This window comes from Pungitius pungitius, chromosome 21, assembly GCF_949316345.1.
Source record: "Pungitius pungitius chromosome 21, fPunPun2.1, whole genome shotgun sequence".
In the NCBI taxonomy this organism is placed as follows: Eukaryota; Metazoa; Chordata; class Actinopteri; order Perciformes; family Gasterosteidae; genus Pungitius; species Pungitius pungitius.
In genome coordinates this window covers 14,458,650-14,476,844 of record NC_084920.1, presented here as the reverse complement: position 1 = coordinate 14,476,844, position 18,195 = coordinate 14,458,650, and the positions used below count along the sequence as shown (strand labels likewise).

The 18,195-nt window shown below is 46.0% G+C and overlaps 1 protein-coding gene across 5 annotated transcripts in view; it reads right to left on the bottom strand.

Annotated features, from left to right (window-relative positions):
• LOC119212892 (ankyrin-3-like) overlaps positions 1-5,503 on the bottom strand; it is a 68,507-nt gene extending 63,004 nt beyond the window's left edge. For 2 of the 5 annotated variants that reach the window (XM_062559880.1, XM_062559882.1), the window contains exon 1: positions 5,168-5,501. In XM_062559880.1, the coding sequence (XP_062415864.1) occupies positions 5,168-5,284 (117 nt within the window). In that variant the 5' untranslated portion in view covers positions 5,285-5,501. Of the gene's footprint in view, positions 1-5,167 lie in introns of all 5 variants that reach the window. The other 3 variants (XM_037463746.2, XM_037463747.2, XM_062559881.1) reach the window with 2 other exon arrangements.
• Positions 5,504-18,195: the final 12,692 nt, after the last annotated feature.

Genomic DNA, 18,195 nt, shown 5'->3' with positions numbered 1-18,195 from the left:
AGAAGGAGGGAAGTTCTTTCACGGTGCGGCTCATAAGAATCGATTGAGCACTTAAGGACGTCTGTCAGCTGACTGTCGGGCCTCGTAGAGCCGCACCTTTATCGGCTCTTTCCTCCTTCCTGGTGTAGAGCTTAAGAGAAACCAGAGAAAACCTCAAAGCAACTGTGGCTAAACCTTTGGAAAAAAGAAACCTTTTGGATATTTTTATTGATTACATTGAAATGCACACGAGGGGGGGGAGGGGGGGGGGGGGCAATGGAGCTACTGTCATTGTAAAAGAGTTTGTCGGAGCCGTTTCTTTCTGTCGGCCGTCTCTCTCTCGTGAGTCTGTAAGATATTCCAGTGTCGTCTCGGTCTGTCCCTCCCTGTCGGTCTGGTTCAGGCGGGTCTCCTCCCTGCTGCTCACCTTCAACATGTCCTCTACCCCCCCCCCCCCCCCCCGCCCAAACCCCCCCAAGACCACCGCGCTTTGCCATCAAATATAATATATAATATAATGTGACGCCATGACATATAATTGTAGGAGGTATGTTGTTCTCCTGTCCACATAAGACACAAGCTAATATCTACATCTATTAACCCTTCGGCGGTAGCAACATTATGCTGTGATTGGCCGGCCATTGTTTGAGTGGCGGGACCTTTGGTGTATAAATGCAATGCCAAAAAAGAGAACGTTTTTTGGGGGGGGTTAATTTGGGGCGACAGCAACTTGGCCTGTAAAAGCTGCTCCAACGAGGTGTTTCATGCAAACACAAAACGAGCTCAACGCTAATCTGCCTGAGAAAAAGGAAAGCAACAACAGTGTTGTGCTCGGTGTGATGAAGATGTGTGTGTGTGTGTGTGTGTGTGTGTGTGTGTGTGTGTGTGGGGGGGGGTTAAATGAATGGAATGGCCCAGTTCCTCCTCGCCGTCTCCAACTTCAGAGGGAAGAGGGCTGCGTGGAGGCAGAGGAGCGGAAAAGAGGGAAAAAGGGATGACGAACAACAATCGTCCTCTTCATCAATCGCTCTCTGCCACCTCCCCCCACCACCCCCCCTCTCTGATCCCCCTTCATTTTGGATTTGATTTCATCTCCCTCGCCCTCCACTATCTCTTGTTTGCAGTATGTTGGCGATGTGTTATGCCCCCCCCCCCCCTCCACCACCCTCCCTTCCTTCCTCGTAGTCCCCCATCCACCAATCGCGGTGCTCGTCTGGCTCTGCACCAATCGACTGGCCCAGCAACCCCCTTCACAGCCGGGCGTTGAGGTCTGGAGCCGCAAAGGGTGGCATCGAGAACATGAGCACCTCTCTCCACGCGTCTCCTCCTCCTCCTCCTCCGACACTCCTTTCCTCTTCTTTCACATCATTCTCCTGCCCCCCCGCTCCCATGATGGAGTCGTTCTATAATTCATAAGCCGCTCTCTACCCCCCTCGGTCAGGTGACTGCTGCCGGCTTGTCAGTGTTGGCATGTTGGCGCTCCGGAGGAGGAGGAGTTACACGTGTTCCTGCCTTTTTGAAAAAGGAATATGAGTCATTGCGCATTTCTTTATTACTCATGAGAGAAATGGGTTCCGCCAGTATTTCCAGAGTGGGGATGATGATGATGATGATGATTTAAACAATATTTTGTGGAAATTAGATGTTTTTTTTCTCAGAGTAATTCTGATGCGGTCAAACAAAAAGAGACGTGGCGGTAAAAGTTTGGCAGAATCAACTGCACCGACCCACTATCCGTCATACGAAGATTTGAATTGTTGCATCGATTATCAAATGATTTGGTTTGATCCTCTCTTTGCACATCGTATAGAACCTTTAGCCTTTTCTGTTTCAGGGCTGCACAATCAGTAGCTTTGGGGAAAACGGGATTGATCCATTGGAGTGGATTGATTGAGAAGTATTCACATCAGCATTTAATCCCCCAGGAAATTTTCTCCAACAATCAATTGTTTGCCTTTTAAATCGGATAAATCTCCCCCCCCAAAAATATAGTTTAATATGATTGAGGGTTTAACTACAGCATTTAACAAGAACATCTTCGTATGAATTGAAGCACAAGCGTTTCTGTGCGTAATGACCACAGCTTTGCTTTATAGACAATAACTTTCCCCCGACTATGTGCACGAGCGTCTGCACGCTGTTCAAATGTGAAGATTCTAATAAGTCTAATAATAAATAAAACACTGGCGAAGCAAAGGGAACAAAGAGATGTGGAGCGCCAATATGAATCTTGGCTCAAATAAGTGTCCAGGGATTAAAGTGGTACAATGCCTGGTCACAAGGGACCTTGTGTGTGTGTGTTGTACCCTGCTCCCCCCCAGGTCCCAGAAGCAGAAGTGTGGCTGAACAATACAACCTTCTGCCAGCTGACGGAGAAGCAGCAAGGGAGGAGAGGGGAGGGGAGGAGGGAGGGAGGGGGGAGGGAGGGGGGAGGCATCAAGAGAGCGACAGATAAAGAGAGATTGGGCAGGGGAGCAGAGTGGAAGCTGCAGATGAATAATAAAAACATTTTAAAAAGCCAGAATCAAGTCCTTCCCAAAAATAAGCAGCCCCCCCCCCTCAGTGATTCCAAACACATCTAATCTTCTAACACTTATTTTCATTCGGTCGAAATTGCGTATTCCTGGAAGTGGAAGCCCTAAAACTTCCGGGTAGATTTGTAAAATGCGATTTGAGTGAAACGCTCTTGAGGCTTGATGTTGATGTACGAGCTTTAGGTATTCAAACACCACGTGCATGTACATGCATATATGCACATATTATTATTTTCATGTCCTTATTACACGTTGCTGCCCGTTTGGTGGCACACACACTGACGTTGTCCTTTCCATTCCCCCGCTGAGAGAAACATTACACTCCTCATCTGCCTTAAAAAGGTCAACACACAGACGGCTTTTTGCACAAACACAACAGGGTTTGAAGTGAATGATGAATTGACAAATGTGCAATCAACATTAAATACTTATTAAAGACATTACTGCTGAAATAATTCATGCGTTCGTTAAGGAGAACTAAATTTACAGTAGAGAGCTTTTGCCTGTTTTCTTTCCTTTGTTGAAGTAGCTCTGCATCCTGTGTGATTAATTTAGATTGATCGTTGATTGTAATTATAGGGGGGAATCTTTAAAACACGTTCTTTGTGTGTTATGAAACATCTAAATGAAGAATTGGAGCTAACTTTTCATTACCTGGTGTTTTCCCTCCACATCTTTGTACATCAGCAGATTTAAATCTCAAAAAAACTGTGACGAAAGTTCTTTAAAAAAGTGGGATAAAGACAAAAAGTCAATATACACATGAACAAACTTTACGGGACCAAACCGCCAGCGTCGTCTCATGGAAGCTAAAAACATGGAAGTCAACAAGCAGATTTACTGTCTCATCGTTGGGCACATTTGAATGTTCACGTGTGGAATAAAAAATAAAAAAGATATTTTACAATAGCTTTTGATTTTAGAAAGCTTTTTCTTTCTTTCCGTCTGTAAGCCTAGCAAAATCAGGGGAGAGAATTCAGTTTTTGTTTAACCTACATCTCATGCAGACAACAGGCCCAGAGGGGGAAAGATAAAGCAAAGCAAGCCGAGTCGACGATATGAGGCGATATTTCTTACCCTGTGACGCCCGAGAGTCACAGATCTACAGCAACACGGCTCCCTCACCTGTTGCTTTTAAGTCTCCGATCACACGGCCTCAAGGTCAAATCCGCCGCCCCCCCCCCCCCCTCTCCAGCCACGGTTGCTTTGCTTTGCCCTCAATGTTTCTGTGTAATTTATAATCTACTACGCCGCGTTATGCGAGTGGGAGGGGCTTCCAAATTCATTATCGTTTTCTGAGGGAATCCCCCGTGAAATATGGGTAAAAAAAAGGGTAAAAAAAAACAACAATAGAATTACCGACAAAAGATGACGTCTATCGGTAAGTAGGTCGCCATAGGAGATAAATGCCATAGTTTTGCCATAATCTGAATACATTTGAAAAAAAATATTTTTTCCGGCAAAACAACAATAATGTTTATTCGGTGGACGTTCAAAGGACCACTGTGTGGCGTTCAGGGGCCTCCGGTGGTGACCTTTAGCTGACGGAAAAGAGTCCACGCTTTGGTTTGTCCGTTCTGGGCAAACTGTCATCACAACTGCTGCGTCCCCGACTTCCTGTGACCACAGGAAGTGACCCCCTCGGCCCACGTTGACCTTGATGAGCTAATGAGGTCAACCGGTGTGGTCTCTTATTGACAGGTGGCGAACCCAGACAAATCCTGGCCTCGGGCCAGTCAGCACGCACACACACACGCACACACACACACACACACACAAATGTCAACATGTACAATTATTTTCGACCACAGGGCCAATCCCAGTAACTCAAATAAACACACGCAGCTCAACAAAGTTATTCAAACCCCGACGCGAGCTGAGTTCCAGTGATTATTGATCACATGTCAGACCTATTGATCACCTGGGATTCACATGTGTGTGTGTGTCTTTACTCTGGCTTTGCACGGTGACGCGTGTGGCGCACACAGAAGACACACAGGCTTGACGCTGACGTTCCCCTTTTTTGGGGGGGAGGGGGGGGGCGCTCCCGCATTTCACATGAAAATAATTACTAACCGTTACTATGAATCAGCAGAGGGAGATGAAGGGGATGAGAGATCTTAAATTGAAAAACGATAACAAAATATGTTCCAAGGAAAAAGTTTACGGGGCAGGGTGAATGAGGATAAACACACACACACACACACATCATGTTTTACTATCAAAGTGGGGTAAGCCTGGACATACAAGGAGGTTTTGGTGTGTGTGAGAAAGAGGGTTTCTAAGAAAGATCAAGTCTCACCAAGAGGAAATATTTTGAAACAAGCAAACTGTCTGTTTGACATATTAATAGCAGCGCCGCTGCCTAAAATACCAATCTGCCCTCAATAGCTTGATCCGCTCCTCTTTTCTTCTCCGTCCGTGAGCTGTACTCATCCATCTTTCACTGCCGCCCCCCCCCCCCCCTCCCCTCCACCGCCCCTCCCAGTATTCCCAGAGGGACCCCCTGACTTATCACACAGGCCATGCATGTGTGCATGAATGTGTGTGTGTGTGTGTGTTTGTGTGTGTGTAGGCTGCATCGTGACAAAAGAGACTCCACTAGACAGACACATCTTAAGCAGACCCCCCCCCCCCCAATTTCTCTTCTCTACCTTTTTCTTCAATTCTCTGGAACGCTTCCTCGCCGCCTTCTTCTTCTCCTTCTCATCCTCCACAGCGTTGAGGTTCTCATCCGCCCTTTTCTTCAGCTGCGAGGCAGCGTGCGCCATGCTGCTCCCGTCTAATTAATCCTCACAGGTGGGAATGCCGAGGGGGGGGGACGGAGACAAAAGTCTGCTCTTTCAGCCTTATCCTCCTCGGCTCCAAATGATGTTTTTGTCCCTGCTGTGTCCCCCCGGCGGACGCCCTCACAGGTGTGTGAAGGGGAAAGGGATCTCCAGATCAGCCTTTCAGCCTTTTGTTCCCCATCTCCCTCGGCAGCACGTTGGGGGGGGGGGGGGGGGGGGGAATGCAAAAATCCGGGGAAAACAAGTGCCGGTTATAGCAAATTAAAAATATGTATATGCTCCACGGTCCCAGTGGTTAAGAATAATGTATTTAAAAAAAAAAAATAGAAAGTTATAAAAAGAACTTGAAGGCAACGGGGTTCCAATGAAGGTCCTCAAGCTCCAGCCCATTAACCCAGAGGGGGGTTGCCTGGGTAACTGAAATGGTCCTGCTGCCTGCTAGACTGGTTCCCAGAGCCCTCCGCCTGCACCTGAGCACAGAGCCGTCCTCTATGTGTACAAGCAACGCCACGCCGGGACGTATGAGGGAAATGACGATGGAGAGGAGGTTGAGATAGGAAGGAGGAGGAGGAGGAGGAGGAGGGAAGGGTGAGAAAGGAGGAGGCAAAGAGAGGTAGAGAGAGCAGCTGTGACAGCAGGAGAAGAAAAAAAGAGAGACAGGAGGGGATGGATGAATACCTCTGCTTAGTACCAGCTGGTTGAGAGATAAAGAGAGGATGATACTTCACACTGGGTACACACACACACACACACACACACACAGTGCAGCCAGGATGCTCCTGTTATGAAACTTCTTCCACTCAGGCTCTCGGTCTGTCTTGGACACCCAAAGCAAGAGCTGGATCTCTCATCCGGCTAAATGTATTAGCCGGAAAAAAAACCCCAGAAACAACGAAACAATGGAAACATTTGACTGGAATAGATATGAAATAGTCAACACAAGAAGATGAAATGCTATATACTGTCATTTTGGGGTCATTTTTTGGGGTGACGCATCCCTTTTCGAGCAAACATTTTCCACTGAAGTTTCAGAAGTAAACGACAAAGGGACATGCAGTTAATTATTAACACCTCAATGCATTATTCATAATGAAATGAAATACACAATTTGAGAGAATCACCCCTTGAGGGAAAGATTTCTGTGCGATTAGCTGCTTTTGAGAAGCATCAGCTTAAAATTAATGAGTAGCAGTGTGTGGGGGGTGTGTGTAGGAGGGGGGGTGGGGGTTGCCCGGGGGGAGAGGATTTCATCTCCACATTTTAATGTACCAAAAGCCCTGTGAACTAAAACCAGCAAAGACTTAAAAATATCAAGATGTTCTTAGGAGACCCGTAATATTTTAGTGTGTATTGCTTGTGTGTGTGTGTGTGTGTGCGTGTGTGTGTGTGCGTGCGTTGTTATGAGCTCATGTCGGCGTACTGCAGCCTTTGAATATTAACAACAAGGGAAAGGGGATGGGATTGTTACAGCGCCACGTGACAGCCGAGCAGGCCAGCTATTGGCCGTCTGGGATGAGAGAGGGCCGTAATTGGCTACTTGGAAAAGGGAGGCCCCGCCCACAATAACAGGACAATAACAAAGAGGAGAGGTGGCACATTTTACGTGTTACGATGACATCTCAGGAACTGTGGTCATGTTTTTTTACACATTGAACAAATATTTAAGCGTAGCATCACAAGCTCTACAGCTTATGTCCCAGAAGTCTAATTGTACATGAGGAGAATGTGTGTGCATAATATTTGACACTCGCTAACCCCCCCCAAAGACAATATATCTATCATCTGGTAGTTAAGGTGGATCGAGACAGAACTCCCCGAAGGATCAACATGACATTTCGTAGATTCGGGTTCATCAGAGGATGAATCCTGCCCACTTTATTTTCCCTTCTGGCGCCCTCTATCTCCGACGTTTTGATTGAAATGTCTCAGGATGGCTTCAGTATTCAATGCCGTTTGTAGAGCCGACAGAGAGCTTTACATATGGTACACAATTTATAAATAAACATCTTTAACAAAACCTAAAGGGAGAACTTATTATTGTTGTGTTTTTTGTTCCGCTCATCAATAATTTAATCTTTAGATGAGCTTGATTTTTTGTGACGGCACAGTGCAGGTGAAATGCTTCTGCACAGCTACATCTGGAGCTTATTGCTGATCCGTCATTACCTCCACGCGGAGGAGAGGCTCTCACGCCGGGATCAGCAGCAGGTGACGTCTCTGCACACGGATCCGAAATGTAAAACCAGCCCCAACAAAAGATGCTCGACGGAGAGCTGCTGGTGTCACCTCCGTTTGAGCTTCTCCTCCGCCCATCCCAGAGCGAGCGCTGACCTCCGCCCACGGAACGCCGTGCGCCCGGGCCGTGAAACCGCAGTCGATCCAGCGGTGGTGGGTGTGTGCGCAAGCTGCACTTTAGCGCTCCATCGAGGGTGCTGAGCACAGCGTGCCCCCCCCCCCCCCCCACCCTCCCCAGGGGCCACCGGAGGCTCCTGGCTACGGATGGATAACATTGTGCAACCTGACCTGCGACCGTTAAAAACAAACATCATTTCTGGGCCATTAGCAGGAAGCGTTGTTCTCAATTCATTTGGTGGATGTCGGAGGCGACGTCTGTAAGTGGTTTGTATTTGATCAGGGATGGGCAGAAACAGAGAGTGTGTGTGTGTGTGTGTGTGTTTACTGTAAAACATTTTTAGATGGATTTAGAATGGATGGGTGGCCAAAAGGGACGGGGCCAATTCAGACATAAAAGACAACTGCACAGCTCTAAAAAGGCCAAAATGACACAAAACGTCCACAGAGCCACAACAGACTCAAAATCTTTTCAAAGTGAGTGAAAATTAAGTCACACTCCTTGTAATGTTCAAAAACAAATAATGGTGAAGGTATTGGGCAACGTACAGGAGAAACACTGAGTATTTATTTTGGTGTCTGGCTCCCTCTAGTGGTACATTCGTTACGTACATTAAATCATAATGTACTGTATACGGCAAGCAATTTCAGCCCTTATGGTTACAGTTCAAATAAATACAGCCTTAATAAATGCTTAATAATTCAATAAAATAAGAGTGAAAGTAATCCACAGTAAATCAGTGCAATACAAGGGAATATTATGAGATCTAAGAGACAACTCAATGAAGATGTTTTGTTGTGTTTTTTTACGTAAATGACCAATATTCTCTTTAGTGATATATTAAAATGTGCTGTGCATGCAGTACTCTTCCTAACCACTTGGAGGCAGCATCGCACCGAGACAAACAGACATTTTTAGGTGGCGTTTCCTCAGGAATAAGGCGTAATAAGACATTTTTTGACACTTCCCTTAACCCAGCGAATGAATCCTACAAACCAGCCAGTCTACAGCTTTATTCTTTAGTCAAGGTTGACTGCACCAATCAGACCGAAATATTACGTCATTAGCGTCTAATTATCTGATGGATTCAGTTTTTTTTTCTCACACTTTCAGGGACTACGTATAAGTACTATGTGGTAACAGTTTGGAGCTCAGAGAAATTAGGAGCAATCTTTCCATCTTGTTGGTCAGATCTCATTTAACATGCATTATGGGCCCGACCACAATATCCTGGTTCAATAGGAAAGTACATCATTACAGGCAATTAGGATCCCCTCCAACATGCGGCGTGGTTGTGGCCCCACTCTGAAACCCCAGACGTCACGTCGCTCGGCGTAATTGGCGAACCTCTTGACCTCCTTAAGCTCTGAACGTCGAGACGGGGACGCTCCCCTTGCGTCACCAGCCACACAACTTACTGAAGACAAAACGCCAGATGTGACGCAATCTCAAAAGCAGAGCCCCCCCCCCCCCCCCCCCCTCCTGCTGTGGGGAGCATTATCTGCCCTCGGTAGTTGTCCTCGGTGGCCCGATGTCAAGCTCTTGTGGTCCCTTATCTTGTCCAAACACCAGCGGTGGAGCCTGCTGCCCGTTGAGCGGCTATCACCGAGGACAGGACACACAGGCGTCCTTTTGTCCAACACAGTCCCACCGCAGCCACAAAGAGACTAAATGACCAAGGCGTTCCCAGGCCAGTGTGGAGATAAACATTTCTCCGCCTATTCCTGGGTCCCCGGGGGGGCCTCTTCCGAGCTGGCCGTACCTGGGACTCCTCCCTATCCATATTGGTTTGGTGACAGAATTCATCAAGGCTCTTATAGGGTCTAAGGTGACGCGCCCCCTCTCTGTCTCATCCTCCGCCTGACAGGCTGTGAATGGAATATATATATATATATATATATCTGTATAAACTGAATTAGGAGGCATATCAGTGGTCATAGGATACTGGAGAGGCTGTGCGATGGCGAGGGGCCGGTTTGGGTGCGGCCTCCATAAAAAGAGAGTTTGTGAGAGCAGACCGCTGTGATAATGGAAGTAAGACGTTTACTCTCCAGCTGATTCATTCCCAAATGTCAAATGACGTAATGGAGGAGGCAACAAATACTGTGTGCTCCATTATGATGACGTTTTTTTTTTTTCATGTAGTCCTCTGAGCGCACACTATAAAGAAGATGTGCCACTTTTTAATGTGCTACTAAAGTAATTCTAACAAAATGTACAACGTGTTCATCGTCATATTCAAAAGCTTTCAATTCAGTGTTTGATAAATTGTCAGAAAAACATATTTTCAAGATGTAAATGACAAAAACAAATTGGCCAGAAATCTCATCAGGACCAAATAAAGAGTTGTGAGGATGAGTGTGACGTCGCCATAGAGACACAATGACACAAAGGGTGAAGCAGTACAGCCCTACGGTGATATGGGAGGGACACCGAGGACACGCCATCACCGCATATGAGGGGTGGTTTTACTGGGAAAGGTAGAATGAGAAATATATCTATAATTTAGCTATATATTACAAACCAAATTCAGGTTCCCCCCCCCTGCGGTGTCCATTCTGTCACCTTTACATCTGCATGTCAGGGTTTGGATCCATTTGTGTACTCGTCAGTCTGTCTCCGTGGGGTCAACCTCGGCGTCCCGCTGGCGCTCTGCCAGCTGTCTCCAAGGCAACGGGAAACACGAGCCACAAATAGCCCCCGCGAGGAGAGTATCCCTCCGCCGCTCGTATCAAACCACATCGCGGCTTTTCACATCCCTCCGCGGCAACAGATAGATCTCATCTCATCGGGGGGGGACGTCAGGGGGACATCAGGGGACATCAGGGGACGTCAGGGGGACATCAGGGGACGTCAGGGGACTCCCCTCTGCTAATAACTCACAGTATGTTTGTCTGTATGGTTTATGTAGAGAAATTAAAGACTGGCTATTTGAGATCAAAGGAAGGGAGGAGATAATGTGGAGCCACAGTTTCTGTTGAACTAATTGAAGGGAATCCAGATTTTATTTTCCTTTTCAGACAAAATAAAGAAAAAAAAAATCCTTTAAGAGTTTCTCAGGTCTTACAGTTATTTGACGTGTCAAAAGTTTTGGTATAAACTAAAATATAGAGTAAATTCTAGTCTTCATTTGATGTTTTCCTGCCACCTGAATATGAGGATGTGTTGCTTTTTAATAAAAGACAGCAGACTAAATGTTGCATTGCATTTAACGCTAGATGTGTTAAAATGTCTATCGCGTATTTCAAAACCACTGCCTTTAATCTAATAATGATGCAAGTTTCAGAACTTCTGGGTCTCATTGGTGAGTAGATCTTATTTTTAGCCAAGCAACGCGGCCATATTACATTCAATGAATATTTCAGGCTCAACAACTCAGCAGAAGCCCCAGTGATCACTCAGCATAATGAGCACACCCCAAAAAGCTCCTCAAGGATCAAGTGAAATTACACTGGAATTGAAGAGCACATTTTCATCTGGTTGTCTTTACATCACAAATCCTCACACACACACACACACACAGCATGTTTGTTTTCTCACCACACGCCTACTCAACAGGATGTAGCCACTTCGGGACGGGTGTCCTGACCCGACTCTGGTGGGTATATGCAAATGACCCTGGAGAGGCTGTCATGGCAACGCATCAAGTGGCAGGCGTGTGGCCTATGGGAGGAGATGAAAGGTGGAAGTGGAGGTGGAGGTGGAGGAGCAAGAGGAAGAGGAGGAGATAGAGGAGTGAAAGGATGAGAGGTTGGTCGAGGGAAAAAAAGAAGAAAGAAAGGAATGAGAAATGAGGAAGTGAGAGGAGAACGGAAGGTGATGAGGAAAAAAGACGAAGGAGACAGGAAGGTGATGAAGGAGGAGAGAAAAAAAAATCAACTAATGATCTATTAATAATGTATTTTATCCTCCTACTAAAAAAACGAACTCAGGTTACATAATGTGGGTCAAAAAGTCAACAGCGGACGTTAACAGCGCTCCGATGTCTATTGAACTCGTCCTTTTGCCGACTTTGTCCCATTTTAGAGAGCGCAGCAGGAATGAGTCGTAAAAACACCCAAAGGAATCTGTATTTATGCGCTTCTGGTTCCATCGTCTGATTGATGTTTTCTTGCTTAGAGGCGTATCAAATAATATCTGCGGTTGAGACAAGCTTACGAGACGGCGTTATGTTGTTTTTGCAGGACGTAGTCAGCAAAAAAAAGAGTGTTATTTGCACCTATTTGTGCTTAAAGTGTGCAATGAAACCATTACTTTTATTGCACGTGTGCTGATTTTGTGCTGAATTAACATGGGACACATTGGTGTTTTTGTGTGTCTGTGTGTGTGTGTGTGTGTTTGCACCTAAGTGACAGAGACAAATAGCCCATGAGATTAATAGAGAGAGAGAGAGAGAGAGAGAGAGAGAGAGAGAGAGAGAGGGCATGCTGGTTCTTTGATGGCGTTCTGTTTGAATAGAAGACGCTATTATTACGGCACTAAACACTGTAAGTGTACGCTGCCTTCATTAGCAGCACGCACGCACACACACACACACACACACAATGATGACGTGCGTCTCAATGTGTGTGAGGAACAGACCGGGTGTTTCCAAGCAGGCGACCTGCCAGTCCTCCCGACGCTCTGGTCCTTCTGCCTCTCGTCACATCGCTTGCAGCTCTCGTTCCTCATTTCATCATTTAATCATTTCATCCGCTGCCTTTGACGCACGAGGCCGCCACAGCGGAGCGCCACCGCAGGCCGAATTGGTGACTCAGTGGTGAGATAACGTTGTCCAAAAACCATGATGGGAACCGGGCAGAAACATGTGTGGGGTTGTTACATATCTGTTGTTAATGGGACTTGTTCTTTGCGATGCAAAGACCGAGAGTTAATAATACTTACAATACTGCTTTCCTGATAACTGGTGAGGTTGCCATGGCACGGCGGCTGCTATCATCACAGGCTAACGTTTATTTGATTGCATTATAGGGCTGATTATTTACATTATTTAAATGCCGGACCTATCGGTGAACTCGGGGGGAGGGAGGAGTCAAAAGGTGCCACTTCTGTACCGAACAAAAGACCCAAATAACCAAATATAACTGATCTAAGAGTTAAGATGTCCGAACTATATGTTTATGTCTGTATGTTTATTCCTTTGTCCGTCTGTCCTCTCAACTTGACTGGAAATGAAACAAGCAGCAAAGAAATATGCAGGATGAGACGAATAAAGAACCGAAGAAAGCAAGGAAGAAAGAAGAAAAGTGTGAAGGGAGGATGTGGAACAAAGAATGAGAAGAGACATGAATGAGAGGCTGATGAAATGAAAGAGGCTACACATAATCACGAAGGGTGGAAAAGACTGATGTTCAGAGACAAATATGAAGCTACAGAGATGGACGTTTTCCCCCCCCGAAACGATTGCGTCACCTTCTGCATGCTCCTGTTGCCATGGCTACAGAGTCCCATTAGCCTAATCATACTACTGTGTGCCACCTTCACTCATCCGTCCATGAACTCCGGGCTTCGTGTCACAGTGAAGCCTCATTGTTCGATCGTGCTCGCTGCTGTTCGTAGTCCCCCCCCCCCTTCTCCAGAGGCCTTCTCTGAGTCACCAGAAGCCCCGTGGGGGGGGGGGGGGGGGGGGGGTCAAGTACCAAACCAAACCTCGGTTCAGTCTGTAGAAACAGCACACAAAGAAATGGTCAACTTGCCGTCCCCCATTACAGCTTGAATATGACAAACGTTGACGCATGTTGGTGTAATTTAATTTAATTTATCCTTCTTTTAATACGTTGATTGAAAATATTCTTCAAATATTTTACTTTTGGAAATTCCCTCATGATAAATAAAGTTCACGTCACATCTAATATTTTCACAGCTGTGCAGAAGCTCTTTCCTCTCCATTGAGAGCAGATATCCTTCTACAAGCCAGGTGCACGCCAGCAGGTCACAGTGAGCTCTGAAAGCCTACGTGCTCACACATGGTCTCATATATATATATATATACACAACTCCTCTAGTTGTACACACTGTGGCACCTGCAACATTTCCCCACTCCCCGCTATCGATCGATGTGACGTCATTGTACTTTGCACCAGAGGGCAGATGGATTCTAATAAAACAGAAAATCCTGCCATTGAACCTCTCGCTGAGGTCGGCAGTAACCGTACAATAATGATTCCCTCGGTGCAACCGAGATGGAAAACAGCAACCGACGGAGAGGAGAGGAGAGAGAAGAGGGGACGAATGGTGGCCGGATTACGGCTTTAAACGGTCAGAACAATTGACCAAAGTTTACACCCTGCAGGTAGACAAACGGTAGTGAATATAAACTTTGGAGCGAGTCGTTCGTTTACCAGCAGAGCTTTAGTGGGTTCGGCAAATACCACAAAAAAAAACAAACGACGAGAATCAGGAGAACAGAGGGAAGCTGTTTCATTGCTCAAGGACCAGAAGGTCAACAGGAGGAAAGTTCAACATTGGCCCACAACAAGTGAACCATTCTTCCTGTAAAGCATGACCACTGTTGTTCAAGTTGTTATAATCGTAACCACGACGACGAAGGACCTAAAAACCCTAACAACGTAGTGATGGACCAGACTGGGGTCTAAAGATTGTACGATGTGTTTGACCAACACCACTAAAACCCTCAAAATATATTCACCATATATATTTACTTACTCATTCGGTCTGTCCTGCTTTAATAACTTGAAACCCTCCAAGTAATTAATATTAAGTGACACCTGCATCTGTCAGATGAACGGCCGCTGGGGGAGGATCGGACCCACGCGGCGAGTAATGGATGCAGCGCGTATATATCTTCCCTGCTGAGCATCAGGAGTGGATTAAAAGCGCCGATCTTTATAGGGAGGTAAAAAAGCTCTGCAGACCAAATGCTGAGCAAGGCCAGCACGGCAGTGCTCATTTGGGAGTGAGTCCATCGGGCCGGTGCCAAGGAGACGGACCATCTCACTTTGTTTTCTCGCCTCCAGTAACAAATCGGCATATTGAAATGATGGGAGAAATAATGTAGTTTCTTTGATGTCTCTTTACTTTACACTGGCAAAGAAGAGGAGGCTCTAGGGCTGATAATACATTTGGAAAAAATAAACAAAATGATATTTCAGCCCAGGGGGGAAAAAACAGTTTCTGATTGGTGTGATGACTGTATATGATGGGGGGGGGAGGGGTTCAGGGGGGGTCGCTGCACATTGAACTGACCACGCTAACAGAGCCTCGTCCTGCCCCTGTGAGCTAAGCGAGCCGAGCTCAGCACTCTGCTGCCCGGCTGCCTCAGCAAAAACACACACAATATGTTGTCTCTAAAGGGCCGGAGCTGGCAGCAGCCCCACCGACCCCCCCACCAACCCCCCCCCGCCCCACCCCAAAGAACAGCCTCGGCCTCATTATGCGCCCAGTATCCGGTAGGACAATGAAATCCCCGCATGATGAATCGTGATACGTCGCGGGGTTGCTGTGTGTATTATCGCTGAGTCAGCTCCTGCTCCGTTAAAGACTTTACGGTGCGTCTTCTTCTTCTTCTTCTTCTTATCATCCAAAGCCACTGGTGGCCTTCCGTTTCGTGTCCTCCGGGGACATCGAGGACACTCTGTGAACTGAGCCCCGAACCGTTTTGTGTGAATCACTGTGGAGGTAGAGGAGCTCTTCACTCTTAAAATGATCTGTTGTTAAAGGTACCTGATATTTAGAATGAATGGCCTCTCTGATGACCCACCCCCACGCATTATTACAGACATCTTTCAAGGAGTTTCAAAGCAACATTGATTCCCAATATAATAACCCAATTCAGTTCCGTCCCAGTGGAACTGCCTTGGTGGTGCCCCCCCCCCCCCCCCTGTGAGAGAAGAGCATCATTCCGCTGGAGGGCCTTCAGAATATGACCCATGAAGACCTCATCACGGCTGACTCCGCCTGAGTTCACTGATAGGAACAACTTGCTATAATCGTTTAGACTCAAAATACAGATTTTTGAAATGATTCTAGTTGGGCGTCGCTGCTGCGGTGATGAAAGCTAAATTGCGTATTTAGAGACGTAATAGAGACGTTTCCTCCTCGCTAACAAGAGAAGCAGCACAGCACCTGTATTGATCTGGAGCAGAATCACAGCTCTTATCTAGTTCATCTCACTCGCCTCTCCGGGCGAGTCCGATTGAGAGCGCGCCGAAGCTTCCACTTCATGCCCATCGAAAGCATCGACAGTATTGACATCGGAGAGGGTGTGGGATAAAAAAAAATAATAATAAAAAAAAAAAGCGACTGGACGTGGGCAGTCACGTTACATAAGCACCCGTCCACTTCTCCCACTAAAACAGCACAGTAACCACCCAGCGTGCTGCTCACCTCCCTCCAACGGAGGGGAGTTTTCTTTGTTAGAAGAAGGCTGGTTACTAATGCAGATTATATCATATCCTAATCCTGCTAGTGAGTCTACACACAGTTCTACACTCTGTTATAAGTATTTCACCACTTTCTGTTGTGCCTCAGACACAAGACGCAACGCCCGCTGAGTCACACCCACAGAGTCCAGAGCAGGGCCCGGCATAGCGATTTGTTTTCATGGTCCTGCTCTGGACCACGTCCAATTCAACAAGAGGCACTGTTCCTCTGAGTGGGTTTGCACTCCGGCTAAGATGTGTGTGTTTATTTGTACACGAAAAAAGAAAAAAAAGAGCATGAAACCAGTGCCACACGGCGCTCGAACTGCTGGACTCGTACTGCAGTAAATCATAAGGGATCCTTTTGCTGCTTATTTGACTCAAACGTAAAAAGGATGAATGAAGCCGCGCGACGCTTTGACTGATGAGCTGTCTTTAAGAAGTCTAAACGTGTGTGTATGTTGCGTGTTGTGTTGAGCTGCACGCAGTGATCCTCTGACCAACCTCCACTGCGCGTCACTGGTTCTCTCACTTCCTCCCGCTCCCAGCGGGTCTCTGGTTGTCATAGTAACGTTCATTTACACACCTGCTACGCTCTCTCTCTCTGTTTGTTTCACAGACTTTGACCTAAAAACAAGACAAGCTGCCATTACAGCCACAAGGAGACGGATGAGGACCAAATGATGAGGGTAAACATGCAGGAGATGTCACATTCCATTCCGCCACTTGTTGTTTGTCAATACTTGAATTGAACTTTAAAGAATTTAAATTACTCTTTCTGGTCCTTTCCCTCGAGCTCTTTCCTCTCAGACTAAGAGCCCCATCTCCCCCAACAGGGCATGACATTAATATTCATGAGGATGTATGAATCCTATCCGCTGCAATGAGCCTTCTTTGTCGCCCCAATGAACCAAAATCACCTGTTACACCAATTTAATAGTTAAGAAAGGTGTGTGTGTGTGTGTATTTGTTTGTGTGTAAATGGAGACAATTAGGAATAGCTGACTAAACATAAGGCTGAATCTTGTGGGATAAAATGTGCTTAGTCAGCAGTCTTTTTCACAGAAGCACTTTACTGAAATAAAGAAACGCACACGTACTGTACACACAACATAAAAAGTATCTCACGGGATGGAAGTACACAACAACAGTAGAGACACTTAGAAGGTAGCCTGTTGCCTAAATATTGGGGGGGGGGGGGGGTTATGACTTATTTAGCCTAATGACATAATTAAATGTGATTAGCATTATGTGGTTAGCGCATTAGCGGTTAGCTCGTCAGCTAATCCTGTGAGTGCCTTTTGAATTGGACTTCTGTATCTAACCAAACATCATGTGAAGCTTCTTAGGTAAAGGCGACATTTTAAACTCACGTAGTTCCATTTTTAATATGATTTAGTAAAAATGTATTTCTCAAACAAAGTTATTAAGAGAATGTTGTTTTGTCAGGGAGCTATTAGCATTAAAATATGTCAAACAAGAGGGCCGACGAAATCCTATTCTTAAACCCAAATACTAATCCAGTTTTTACTAATTAATAGGGCAAAGTTATTTTACTGATGAGGTCCTGATCGGAACCCTTTTTCACTCACTTGTGGTTCTCCTGTTTTAGACACAAAGCCGCGAGATGTCACGCTAATGTAGATCTGTGTTTGCAAAGCACAGGGAAACCCTTTTTATTTCACTTAACAGGCGCTGACGAGGCATTTTCTGGATTAGCATCCCGACCAATTATTGCCATATCGGCTCATTCCTTTTGTGTCGATGCAAGAGGTTGCAGTGGATTCCAGACAGCTTTTTACTAATCAGGAATGATGCTTGTAAACTAGATGCTATCAGAGCAGCTGATAGAATAAGCTGTAAATCACATTTGAAGGTCTTTGTTGTTGATTCATATCCCGACACATACATTCATTTTTTCTGAAACTGGCTGATCTCTCTTTTAATTTCTTAGCCTCCGATCTCACTCGGCATCTTAACCGGCTTAAAGCCTGCAGCTACATGTGAAATAACATATGTATTTGTGACAATTTAAAGAAGGGAAATATTTACAACAAATATTTGGTACTGAAATAAAGCTCAAGACAAACCAAAGAATGGAAGCAACCTATAAGATAGCTGACCTATAAGATACTTCAATAGGTCCACGGATCACAATG